Source organism: Microtus ochrogaster, chromosome 8 (assembly GCF_000317375.1).
Source record: "Microtus ochrogaster isolate Prairie Vole_2 chromosome 8, MicOch1.0, whole genome shotgun sequence".
Classification (NCBI taxonomy): domain Eukaryota; kingdom Metazoa; phylum Chordata; class Mammalia; order Rodentia; family Cricetidae; genus Microtus; species Microtus ochrogaster.
Genome location: NC_022015.1, coordinates 70844722 through 70859044, shown reverse-complemented (window position 1 = coordinate 70859044; position 14323 = coordinate 70844722). Strand labels below are relative to the sequence as shown.

Sequence of the window (14323 nt, the reverse complement as noted above, 5' to 3'; positions counted from 1 at the left end):
AAGGGCAAACTTCAAATTGTGTAGTTCCCTGGCTGCTTCTTGGGACTTTAGTGTCAAATGGCTTTAGTTCCTAGGCCACTTTTTTGCTGACAACATGTGGTTTTCTTAGGGTGGTCCTACTCTTTGTATCTAGCTCTCCTTGACAGATGTCTCATGTTTCTGGCGTCTTCAGTATCTTAGTGTATCCATTGAAACCCAGGTTTCACTTTCATAACTTCATGTAGTGGCCTCTGATAAACTTCTAGAAGGAATTCTAGCTGCACCATATATTGCTAGGGTCTTAGTGGCTCTCTGAAACCATGAAGGAAGCATCTATGACTCTTTCTTTATTTCATTGTAGCACTACATAAGAGTAATCAGTAACAATCATATCACAGATTCAATGTTATGCTGTTTTAAAACATATATAATTCCATGTTTGTGCTGAGTATTAACTATGAAATGTATGACAGCTTTCTGAAGGTTTTTTGATGCTTTCTGCACCAATGGCTTGCCCCGTTTGGACAAGGTTATTCCAGACAATTTTGACATCATAGAAGAATTCATGATCATAAAATCATGCTATCATTGCCACCCATAAAACTGGTAAATTAGAAATTTTTAGTTAGAAGGCTCTTTATTACTCAGTCTCCTTAGTTGTTATGGATTTGTTTAGGTTGTTATTCTCTTCTTGGTTTGACTTTGGTAATTTTGATGAATCAAGAAATGAACCAGATTTCCTGGCTGAAAGAAATGCAGGTTTTTAAAGCATTCCCTTATAATATTCTCTATTTCTTACACGTGTCTTGTAATTTTCCATGTTCATCTTTTATTCCATTAATTTGGGGCCACTCTTTCTTTTGGTTTTTTGGCTAAGGGTCTATTGATATTGTGGTCAGCTCTTGGAAATATTAATACCTTTTGTTGTTATTTCCATTTCATTAATTTCTGTGTTGATATTTATTATTTTTAATGTCTACTGGATTTATTTTTCTTTGATATCCCAAATTACTGAATTGCATCATTAAGTTATTGTGGTTTTTTTACTCAGTGTCAGCACACAGAAGGTCCAGAGTGGGTCAAGGCTGCATCTCAAGATGTTAGGTGAACTTGGTAATACGTCTTCCACATGGTACTGGTTCTGCCACTATGAAATCTGTAAGATTACAGGGGTCAAATAGAACAGTTAGGGCTTATTGCTCTGAGAGTTCGGGAGATAGCATCTGTGAAGGTGCAAGCTCAGTCCTAGTAGTTACCCAGCATGATGGAAATGACAGATGACTCATGTGTCAAAACTGTGGTATGGCTACCAAGGCTAGAAGCAGGTGTGGAGTGGAGCCAGCTAAAGTCCACCAGATAAAATGTGTAAGCTTCAGTTGGCAGAGAATAGAGGCTACTGAAGGTATTTGGAGACTAAAATATCATGAGGGAGTGGCAGGCATTGCACACTGCGTTTTTATACTGGTGAGGTCTGGTTTTGCTTGCTTTGTTTTTGTGCTCTTCTTTATTCATCTTGCAGTAAAAAATATTTAATTTGTTTTGGATTTTAAAGGAGTCCACAGCTGAGAGTTTAGATTTTTTTTTAAAATTTATTTATTTATTAAGGCTTTCTGCCTCCTCCACGCCACCGCCTCCCATTTCCCTCCCCCTCCCCCGTTTAAGTCCCCCTCCCTCATCAGCTCAAAGAGCAATCAGAGTTCCCTGACCTGTGGGAAGTCCAAGGACCGCCCACCTCCATCCAGGTTTAGTAAGGTGAGCATCCAAAAAAGCCACAAAGCCAGTACGTGCAGTAGGATCAAAAACCCATTGCCATTGTTCTTGAGTTCTCAGTAGTCCTCATTGTCCGTTATGTTCAGCGAGTCCGGTTTTATCCCAGGCTTTTTCAGACCCAGGCCAGCTGGCCTTGGTGAGTTCCCGATAGAACATCCCCATTGTCTCAGTGTGTGGGTGCACCCCTCGCGGTCCTGAGTTCTTTGCTCGTGCTCCCTCTCCTTCTGCTCCTGATTTGGACCTTGAGATTTCTGTCCGGTGCTCCAATGTGGGTCTCTGTCTCTGTCTCCTTTCATCGCCTGATGAAGGTTAATATTCAGGAGGATGCCTATATGTTTGTCTTTGGATTCACCTTCTTATTTAGCTTCTCTAGGATCGCGAATTATAAGCTCAATGAGAGACATTAGGATTTAGAAGAGAACTTGGATTTTTAAAGTGTTGAAATTTTTAGAGACCATGGGACTTTTGAAGTTATACTACGTGTACTTGGGAAAAACAATAATACAAAAATTATGATCTAATGATGCTATTTGTCTGTGTATCAAGTTGACAAGTCACTTCTGCTTTTTTTTTTGTCAACTTTACACATCTTGAGAGAGGGAACTTCAGTTGAGGAATTGTCTTCATTGGATCGAGCTGTGGACATGCTTATATGTTATTTTTTTTTTACTGATGTTTGATGTGGAAGGGCTCAGTCCACTGTGTATGGTGTCAGTGCTGGCCTTGTGGTCTTGAGTTGTATTTTAAGGAAAGCAGTAAGCTGTGGATGTCAAGTAAACAGCTTTCTTCCTCTATACTTACGTTCCTGCTCTGACTTCCCTTAAGGATGGACTGTCATCAGGATGTGTAAGCCAAATAAACCTTTTCCTCACTAAGTTGATTTTAGTCAATGTTTTATTGTAGCAGAAGAGATCTAAGTATGACAGACATGATCTTACACTCTAGACCAGGATGTTCATAAACTCAAGTTCCTCCAGCTTCAACCTTTGAGTGTATAATTATAAATGAGCAGCACCCTTTCTGGCTTCCATTGATTCTGAAAGTTGATGTGTTGAGCCTTTCATTTTTAAGCCCCCTTCACCTTAGGATTTTCATTTTTTTATTAATTTCTTATTTTTATCTTCGTCTTTCTCATTTATATTCAGCTATTTTCCTGTTTTCTCAGAGGTCATTGATCCTTTTGAATTTTCTTTAAAATTCTTAGTTTTTAAAATTCTTTGTAAATTACCTTATTGAAATTAATATATTTTGAAGCAATTAACAGAATTATGGATTTTTGATAGAACCATGTTGCTTATTATTTTTCATATTTTTTTGTTTTTTATGTTGGGAATTACACATCCATTGATATCGGTATGCCTCTCACTTGTAGGTCTTCTTCTGGCATGACTTCTCTTGAGCTTCTCTTTTTTACTGGTGTAGTATTGAGCTTAATTGTGTGTGTGTGTGTGTGCGCGTGCGTGCGTGCGTGCGCGCATGTGCATGCATGCCAAAGTCAGTTTGCTTTAAGATTTTGTTGAGTTTGCTATAATGAGGCTGGCTTAATCTTGCTGTTTTTACCTGCTGAAACTATAGATATGTGCTACCATACTCAGCTGTATTTATCTTAATTCTAATTGGATAATGTATTTGCAGTTTTCCTGTGGCTTCTGAGGCATATTTGGTGGGTTCTGATTGTATGCATAGTTTTGGAACCTTAGTTACCTACTTTGTTTGTAGGGCTTAGGTGGCTGTGCTCTACCTGATAGCTATTTCATAAACAGAAAAGTATAAATTACGTGAGGTTTTTGTAGTTAGTCCTTTAGACTTGTTATCACTGTGTAATTTGAAAAACAATGGTAGCAACCTATGCCAGTGTCTATTATATCTGGGGCAATTGTACCAGTTATGTAATTTTTCCCTCTGTCTTTTTTTTATACCGAGGTTAATATTTAGTAATCTCTATCTTTTCTCTTACAGTTTGTATCTCCTTAGAGCAGGGATGTTAACTGTAGGCTTTTGTCTCTCATAACTTTTTGTTTAAGTATCTATCTAAATTTTAGCAGATTAACTTGTAAAAAGTGTAAGTGCAATTTCTATTAATTGGAATGTGTATATCTGAACATCATAGTACAAACTTTATGTGTTCAATATGCTTAACACCATTTTGGAAAGTAATAACCAAAGTAATTTGAATAACTTAAAAACAAATTAGTTCTAGTAATAGTAAAAGCAAAATAAATGGCCCCCAACAAAAAAACAAACTCACAAAAAAGCTTATTTTAAAATAACGGCTACAATACCAATGACCCTAGAAAAGAAACTAGAAGGGAAAACACTTTAAATTGCTTATATTAATGAAAATATAATAAGTATAAGAAGAGAAAAAGGATGAAAATGAGAAAGGACAGAAGAAAATTCTGAGTTAAGTTAATAATAGATATAGCTAGATAAAGATTTACAAAAATAGTGAGAGAAACAAAGCAAATCTAAAACAATCAAATATAGAAAATGCAAAGAAAAAATATGAAAACAAACCAGTGGGCCTTTCTCTCCAAGGAATGGGGACACCCTCTCATCTATTTCTGTTTATTTATTTTCTCAAATCCCCGAGTATCGGGGTGGAGGGTAGTAGGGCAGTGTAAGGTGGCCCTTCTCAGATCCAGTCAGACTTACTTTCCAGAACCATGTTATGTTTGCTGTCTTTGTTTCAAGGAAGTTAGAAAAGTTTGTGACAATAACTTTAGTCTCTGTAATAGAGGAAGAGAGCACAGTGCAATGTCTGCCACAATCTTTGATAATATTGTTTTGCAGATTCAATGAAATAATCTAAAATTTAAATAATTTTAACATTTAAAATAAATACTTCTATTCAAAATTTAAAGAAATTAGTATTTTAAATAAATACTTTACCCCTCTTTTATTGGGGTAATTTTTAAAATTAGAATTTTTGACTTTTTTTGACTCTTACTTAATTCATTCTCTGTATATAAATCTCATAAAATCTGATATTTTTTATGTGAATTAGCTAATTTTATTGCCTATTTCTATGAGTTGGTACAAATATATTTAGATATAAGGAATACATCATTTCCATCCAGCTCTTGTTTTATCTAAGAACTAGAATGGACTGTTTTCAAATCTAGCTATTATTTGTGGTCACATATCCTAACCTTCATGTGTTGAATTTCTATTTTTAGATGGGACATTCTTTGGTGTAGGGTCTCATAAAGTCCTGCTTGTTCAGAGTATTACCCAACCCTTTTTGCCATGTTCAGTCCTGTGTTTTCTGGCAGGTGTTTTTGAGCACTGCTTGGGAACTCTTTCCTATTGGTGAACTTACTATGGCATTTTCACCCCATTTGAAACCATTAGCTTCAGCAGTGTCAGAGGCTCTTTCTAGTTCTTTCCCATAAAATCTGTTGACTAGTTATGTAAAACTTGGAAGTTTCTAGAGTTGCTATCTAGATTGCTTTGAACAGTATCACCCGTTCCTATTAGAATCAGACAAATTAGGTTTTAATTGACAAAATGGAGAAATAACTTCCATACATTATAGTATATATAATGTGTTTCTTAATATCTAGGAAGCATTCTTTATGAGTGGTTTTGTTTTTTCTGAGGAAGACTATTTTCTCAAAGCTATATTTGCTCTCAGTGCAAAATCACGCAGAGTTACAAAAGGCGACCTGTGGTTAATGAAAAAACAGCAGGGGAGAGGCTTTAGTGGCTGAGCTCTCTTTCTTACTTCAGAGACTCAAAAGTGTTTCTGGATTGACAAAATGACTTCCTGGTCAGATTGAAGCTATTTTCACAGTCATACAGGGAAAATAGCAGGAGAGTCCCTGATAAGGTAACCCACTCGATGGCAGTCCCAAATTAGGCTGAATGGTCTAGCTGGAAAATGAATTGAAAATAGCCAAGTTTTTAGACTATTTGTTTTTGGTTCTAGAGAGAAAGTAGAGGAAGTTAACGTTATAGCTCCTAGTATTTGAAGTTGTTTTATTATTCCTTCTGGTGAATGGCAGATGATGTTTAGAAAAGGCCCCAGAAGGTAAATAAATCCTGGAGGTGAGCTAAGAAGAAACATATTTGATTGATGTCTTTAGTTAGGCCAGAGAGAGCTAAGTATCAGAAATTGTCAAAGAATTGGAAAATAAGGAGAGAAACATAGGATTCAGTATGGAGCTAAAGAACCCTCTTGGGTATTACTTCTTTATATTTTCAGTTTGATAAAGAAGCTGGTAATTTATAAATTCTGCCATGTTGGGTTAATTAAAAAAAAACCTCTACACAAATATGCTTTTTGTTTTGTTTTACTGCCTGTCATCTTTATTTTTGTAGACATTGTCCGGAGTGATGTTGCCTTGGATAAACAGAAAGGCTGCAAGATTGCCCAGCATCCTGATATTATGCTGGAGCTCCAGAGAGAGAAGGCAGCTCAGATGCATCTGGTCCTTCTGAAAGAGCAGTTCTCCAATACTTACAGTAATCTCATATTAACAGGTAATAGAACCTTAGAGCATTGTTATATATTGATGACCTTTGTGAGTTAGCAAGTTAATGCGTAGGTGATCCTAGTGTGACATCCAGATAAGTCCACATCTGCCTGTCTTTACCCACTCTACTGCATTTAAATTGTGATGACTCTTCTCTTCCTACAACAAACATTTCTTGAAGTCTGTAGACACTTTTGGTTTAAAGTTATGGGTGAGTCTTTGTGTTTTTTTTTAAATGATAGAACCAGTGGAAAATTAATTAAGTCTTATGAAAATACAGCTTTCTAAATATGTGCCAATAGATTTGAGAGGGTTACTAAATTTGGAATCTTTGAAAGAAGTAGCTATTTTCTTTTTTCTGCTTATGCCCTTTCTATGAACTTGGTAAATATGAAAACAATGTGTAAAATGATAATGATCTTCATACAGAACTGAGACTGTTCTATTCCTAATAGTGTTTGAAAGTATCAGTGTACTTGATTTTCTTTTTAAGCATAAAGAGGTTTCAGGCTAAACTGGACTTGCCCACATCCATGGTTCTAGAAATAAATATGAGTTAGAACTGCAAAGGAAAATAACATTTTGTAGCACTGCCTACAAACCTTTCTGGTAAACAATATGCAAGGTGCATAATTTGTTAGGCGTTGTAAAGATTTTTCATATGGACTCTACTGTGAGAGTTCTTTAGGGCAAGATGAACTAAGAACCATCTCAGTTGCCTTCAGTTTCTCGGGAGCATTTAAAGTACACTTGATGACTGTTTTGAATGAACTTTTTAACAAGTCAAAACTGTGTGTTTTTTTTTTTTTGAATGGTTAAGAATGAAAAAGATGAGGTATCTGACAGTATGAACAGCTCGTATTTATTTTTGCGAACTCTGAGTTTGGAAAATTTTAACTTTTTTTACAGACTTCCTGGCATGTTACCAGGAATTGCTGAGTGGCAACCAAATTGTTTTGCTTTTGTAAAAGCACAAGACTCTTCCAACTTTTCATCCTGTACCTGGTGGAAACCCAGTAGCATGAGATGAAAGCCAGGTTAAATGTGGCTTTGGTGAGCAGAGAAGTGGATTATGGATTCCATAAGTGTAGGGTGTGTTTTGCTCTTTGATAGGGCATTAAGGAGGGAATACTTAAAAATGATTTATGGCCAATGCATGTATTTTCCTAAATTTGCTAGCAAGGCTAAGTTTAAGTTTAGATGTTTGAAAAGAATATGGATTTTCTCCAGATTTCTTTAGTTTATTCCAAAATATGCACAAGTATACATATTTATCTTTTTCCAATTTAGTTATTAAAAATGAAACATTTTTATTCCCCCTTACTCTAACAATTTTAATATTGTATTAGTAGGGTCATACCCTGTGTTCTTTATTATAGCATACAAAAGACTTTAGAGTAATTCTAACCCTAAACTGCAGATCCAGCGTATGGTTCGAAGGCATATTATCTTTGAAAACACTAGAGTTCTATTGAGTTCAATGGAATCTTTCTAATTCTCAGTAACATAATCCCTTTGGATGTTTATTCACAGTTCAAACTGTTGGAATCAACATTGTCAACTTTTACCCTGACAACTTGCTTACTTTCTACTAAACAAACTTACCCTAGAGAAGAGCCTCTTTCCTGCTCTCACTTCTCCCAAGCTGCTTCAAAGCGTCCTCAGGCATTCTCCACATTTTTCACTCATATGCCTTTGTACAGAGGTGGTACCTTGCAGCAGACAGAGCATTTGGTGTGCCTTGGTTTGTTTACGTGAAAGTTCAAAAGGTTTCAGTTCCAGGTGCTGGGGAGAGATGGAGTCATTTCAGTTTCGTACCAATGGTAAAACTATTTTAATGTCCTTTAACTAAGTCTTTGATTTTACACAGTGCGGTTTTCTAATTGTTATGAAGTTTAATCCTTGATTTCTTATATAAATCTTGAGAACATGGTCTCCAGACAGCTAAACATAATATTTAAACATAACTAAACTAAGTTTTGTAAATATTTCCCTTTTCAGTGATGAATGTATATTGGTAAGGAGGGTGAAGTCGAAGGGGCATGACCACTCAAATGAATTGACTTTCTTTACCAACATATTCTGAACACCTACTTGAGGGCTTCTACTTGGTGATAGTCTACTTATTCTTTCAATAGCTCTGGCATACTCTATGAATTTTTTTGCAACGAAAGTACTTAGAAAACCAGGCCACTAAATCTCAGGAAAAGTTAAGTTTCTCTTATCCTTCCATATTATTTACTGACTTTCATATATATGTTTTGTAGTGTGTAATAATTGCTTTGTGGCAAGTTAACGGTATATATAATAATGATATCTTTGAAAGGTGTAGTATATATTCCAAATTAAAAGTAGATAGCTTATCTGTCAGTGTTCTTCCTTTAGCTGATGTGAATATTAACCTTGGTTGAGGTAAGAATTCTCACTTAATAGTCTATTATTTCAACTGATAACTTTTAATCAGCTACTCCTTAGATGAGGAAAAATGATAATCTATGTTTGAAGGTTTTGTAATATCACTTTCGTAAAATAGACCTTTCAACTCTATTGCTATCTCAGTTAATGGAAACTAATACAGAAAACTCAACTTTAATGTATTATATTTACCCATTAAATAATATTTTAAATAAACTTATTAATGATACTTTCATTTATGTAAATACTTGTCTGTTTAGTGTGTGTGTGTATGTATGTAGTCAGAGGACAGACAGCTTTCAGGAGTTGCTTCTTTTATTCCACCTTGTGAGTCTCTGGGATTGAACTCAGGTAATTAGGCCTGGTAGCAAGTACTTTACCCACTGAGCCATATTGTCATCCCTTTTCCAATGCTGTCTTAATGTTCTCATTTGAATGATTTACATGTTATTGCAAATACTACGAGCTTTGCTTAGCATTAAGTTAGCTTTAACTTTATGTTATTGGAAGGTAATAGATACATTCCAATAGTGTTTAAATAGGACTATTTTAAATGGTGAAGCGTTGTGTCCTACAATTTTCATTCATACTTGCTGACATGGATATGTATGACTATGCTGAAGTCTCTTCAGCATGGAATAGTCATTGTACATATAACTAAGGGAACAGTGAAAGTGCTTAGAGGAGGAAGAACGGAACAGGGAGCATTTCAGAGAGAACAAGGATCAACTCCTAACATTTCTTATGCTCTCATGATTTTCAATACAGTAGTGCTGTGTAAACTTTTTGACATGTTCTATTATATACTGTGCATTAATCTCAAGACTACTTCTAGGGAATAATGTTAACACAGTTTTAAAAAGTTGAAATTTTTTTCTTCCTTTCTACCTCTTCCCCCTTAGTGGTGTAAAAAGAACATTTGTGATAGATCTTTGTAATAATATGAAAAAAACCGCCGCGAAAAAAACCACACAAGTCAAGACAAACAAATAAATATTTTAGAACTTTCATTAGAACATTCATTATTGGAAGTCGAGTGTACTATGTAGCATTTTGAATAATACACAGAGCACAGTGAATGATTTTGTAATGAATTCAAATATAAACAGTTATTTGTAGTATGGTATCACTTAGTTATTTCTCTGCATATGGACAGGTTGAAACCACATAGACGTTTAAATGGATGACATTACTCTACATGTTTTCAGTATTTATTTATGAGGACTTTTCTCATGTATGGGTTGCCAGTTTGTTTTGTTTCTTATCTTTATTTGTCAGACTCTGAATTAGAGTTTTTTTTGGGGGGGAGGGGGGGTTTCTTGTGTTACTGTAGCAAATGAAAAGAGCAAAAGACCTTATTTCTTTGCTGTGGCCCATTTTGTGAGCATCAGTTGAGCAAAATAGCTCACGTGAGTGGAGTATAGACTCCTGTGCCACATGTCATAATGCCCAGCAGCCTATTTTTAGGTAAATGTAAGGCTACAATATTCTGTCAACACAAACATTATTTTTGATTTGAATTCTCTTTTTAGCATCTTCTTGATAATTCAAATTTAAAGAGACCTTCCCGTTTTTATTGTTATTTACCAATTGTCTGTGTCATTAACTGGACAATTCTGTGGAAGATTAAAATAATTTCCAACAGTGTTTATTGATTATAATTACATTTCAAAATTAATATTACTAATGGTTTAAAGAAACTTATTTATACTTTCTAAATGACTCCAGTTGATTCTCAACAGAGTGAGTCTAGTTTACTGTTGGTTTGAGATTTTAGGAGATCCACCCCCTCCTCATTTTACTCATTTGTCTTTTCTTTTTTTTTTGTCCTTTGGTATTCACTATTTATTTATTCATTCTTTTTTATTGATTTTATTTTATTGAGGTATACATTTTTCTCTGTTCCCCTCCCTTCCTCTTTCCTCCCCTTCAACCCTCTTCCATGGTCCCCATGCTCCCAATTTACTCAAGTGATCTTGTCTTTTACTACTTCCTGTGCAGATTAGATCCATGTTTGTCTCTCATCATTGTTGTCTGGGTTCTCTGGGATTATGATTTGTAGGATGGTTTTCTTTGCGTTATGTTTAAAAACCACTTATGAATGAGTACATATGATAATTGTCATTCTGGGTCTGGTTATTTTACTCAACATGATGTTTTCTAGGTCTGTCTACTTGCCCACAAATTTCAAGATGTCATTATTTTTCTCTGCTGTGTAGTACTCCATTGTGTAAATGTACCCCATTTTCCTCATCTGTTCTTCGGTCAAGGGGCATTTAGGTTGTTTCCAGGTTCTGGCTATGACAAACAATGCTGCTATGAACATAGTTGAGCACATATCCTTAAGATGACCACACAACATACCCAAATTTATTCGACATAATGAAAACAGTGTTAAGAGGAAAGATCATAGCACGAAATGTCTACATAAAGAAACTGGAAAAATTATTTGTCTTTTCTTATTTTTTTCTGCTTGATATGAGTCTGCTATAATTTATGTGCACAAACTGTGTCATTAAACACTCGGTGTTTTCCTCTGTATGCTTTTTTTTTTTCTTTTTTTTTTTGAGATAAGATTTCTCTGTAACATTGGACCCTGTCCTGGAACTAGCTCTTGTAGACCAGGCTGGCCTTGAACTCACAGAGATCTGCCTGCCTCTTACTCCTGGGAGCTGGGATTAAAGGCATTCACCACCATAGCTTGGTTCCTCTGTATACTTGTAGAAGTTTCAGCTCTCTCATTTCCTATGTTCTCTTAGCTCATTCAAACCCATCGTTTATAGCCCCTTTGTGCAATAGTACCCCATTTTATGATTACAAAAGGGACAAAGAAACACCTCTTTTGGTGACATTTTGCTTTGTAGAGTAGAACGGACATTTGGCTATCAGTAAGAATCCAGGTGTGATGTGGGATTCCCCTCTGTATGCTGTGAATACCATTAATGAATAAAGAAACTGCTTTGTACCTATAACAGGGCAGAACTTAGCTAGGTGGGGAAAACTAAACTGAATGCTGGAAGAAAGAAGGGCAGAGTCAGGGAGAAGCCATGTAGCCCCCCACTGGAGACAGATGCTGGACATAACTTTACCTGGTAATCCACAGCCATGTGGAAATACCCAGATTAATAGATATGGATTAGTTTAAGATATGAGTTAGCCAGAATATGCTTAAGCTATTGGCCAAACAGTATTGCAAATTATATAGTTTCTGTGTCATTATTTTGGGTCTGGGCAGTCAGGAAACTAAATCCACATAAATCCTGAGAAAGCTTAGAAAGGAATCCTAGACACAAAAGAACAGAGTTAATCATGGTTTGGTAGTGACATTTTCTTGGGTGGGCTGTGTTTGCAAAAAGCAAGCAGAGACATGGCTCCCTTAACAGATGTTTTCCTGATTCAGTAGTAGCAAAAAAGAAAAAAGAAGCCAAAGTTTTGAAATGCCAGCTTTCTGGACCATGCTGCCAGTGCAAACTCTGACTTTTTATGGAGGTCTGGCTATAGAGCATTTAAATGGGTTTTGTAAGTAGTGTGTTACAAACTGCTTAATGGCTTAACATAGACCCACTGCATACTTGTAACTGGGGCGGTGTGCTTGGCTCAGAGGCAGTGAATGGACCTTCTCTACCATGTCAGACTGGGTGGGACAAGCAGGAAGTGATGTATTTCCCCTAGCAATGGTGCTGCTTAAGTTCATAAGAGGGACTTAGCATTTTAAGAAGTACTCCTGGGCAGTGAAGAATTACAGATACACAATAGGACAGACTGAGACATAAAAGACATCTAAATGAGTCACAGTGTTGGATAAATGTACAAAGGCATGGGAAAGAGAAGAAAAAGGGTATAGAGAGGTATAAAAAGAAGTAAATCATTAAAAATAAATAAAACATAGTCTTTAAAGAGACAGAGTATAGTTAGTCATAGATTAAAGGAGTAAATAAATATTAAAATGTAATAGAGTAAGAAAAGCCACATAAAAATGGAGTATACACAGAGTCTGGATTATGTGTACTGTGCTATTGTGTTTTCTTTGAATTTTTTGACTGCAAAGAGACATTTGATTCTGGGGACTGCTAAGCTAAACCAACACATATACTTTAAAGGTATCTTGACTTCAGAATTTGAGTCTAAGGATATGTTCTTTTGGAAAAGAGGTTCTTCTTTTGTTTTTACAGAGGATAAGAAACTGTGGAATATTTACAAACTAATGCGGTTTGATCCACCAAGACCCCCTGAAGGGCTGCCATGAACACCCCCTGTTGTAGGAGCGCAATAAAGAAACTGCTTGGCCCTCATAGGTTAAAACATAGGTGGGAGGAGTAAACAGAACAGAATGCTGGGAGGAAGAGGAAGTGAGCTCAGAGGCCATGCTCCCCTCTCCTGGGCAGATGCGATCAATGAAGCTCTGACCCAGGATGGACGTAGGCTAGAATCTTCCTGGTAAGCGCACCTTGGGGTGCTACACACATTATTAGAAATGGGCTAGTCCAGGTGTGAGAGTTAGCCGAGAAGAGGCTAGATATAATGGGCCAAACAGTGTTTAAAAGAATACAATTTGTGTGTTGTTATTTCGGGGTATAAGCTAGCCAGGCAGCCGAGGTGCTGGGGACGCAGCCCTGCCGCTCCTATTACAACAACTCCCCCAATACTTCTCCCAATGAAAAGCTTGTAATCCCAAATATTGTCTATAAATGTTTATTTACATTTAAATGGAGATATGCTATAGAAGTTTGCATTGGTATGGATCTTGGTTTATTGGTACAAATTTAAGGTCAATTTTGTTATATGTATATTTGTGCTCTTGATTAAGGTATTGTGCTTGTGCAGCTCATTTAAAAATGTATAATTAAGAAATATAGGTTAATAGATAATCATCTATCATAGTCAAGCTTGTAGTCATGTTAGTTAGATTTTTCTAGATGCACAGAGATGTATTGAGGATTGATAGGCATTATTCAAACCTTTCAAAGTCTACAGAATTAGCATTTAAAATGTTTAAAAACTTAGAACTTTTCATGACAATGAGGCACATCTGCTCCTCACAGCCCCAATAACTTCAAGAGGAGGATTGGCATAGAAGAGTCTTCTTATGGAGTTTTTTAGCCATTTGGGCAAGAAACTGTTCTTGCCTGGACTGCTTCATGGTATGCTGTAAAAACTGGACATGCAGGACCCATAGAGAAATGACTGCTGGACTTGCCTAAAGGTGAAACAATCCTTTGGGGTTTCTGCTTCATGGAAGAATCTGTTAGACATTCTCCAGGACACAGAAGAAAATAGCTAATAATAACTGATGATATAAGCAAAACTGTCTTTGAAATTTCCTGCTTCATGTAAAGGTCTGATTAATACTATGGGCCTGTAGGCTGAAGATAGATGCCTCAACATTACAGAAGAACTGTGGGTGACTGTCCAGGCAGCAATATGTCTCTGTCAAATCTAGAGTTTTGGAAGTTGCTTACAATGTACTTACTGTTTACCTAGGTAATATTATATCATTCTAGAGTCTTTGATGGAGTTGAAGAATTTATAGTTATAATTATTGTTTTCCTTAGATGTGATAAAAGATAAAGTAGATATAAATATTGTAACTACAATTCTTACTTAATACCTGTTTTGTTATATGTAATTTTACTATGTTAAAGTTAAAACTTTCTTATTTAAATTAAAAAAGGGGAGTGATG

General features: G+C 35.9%; 1 protein-coding gene across 3 annotated transcripts in view; it reads left to right on the top strand.

The window, feature by feature from the left end:
- The window catches only part of Hpse2 (heparanase 2 (inactive)), a 627972-nt gene that overhangs the window by 88478 nt on the left and 525171 nt on the right, over window positions 1-14323 (top strand). For 2 of the 3 annotated variants that reach the window (XM_005352316.3, XM_005352315.3), the window contains exon 3: window positions 6073-6234. The exons of the other annotated variant lie outside the window; for it this stretch is intronic. In XM_005352316.3, coding sequence (XP_005352373.1) covers window positions 6073-6234 — 162 coding nt within the window. The remainder of the gene's footprint in view (window positions 1-6072; window positions 6235-14323) is intronic. 3 annotated transcript variants of the gene reach the window in all.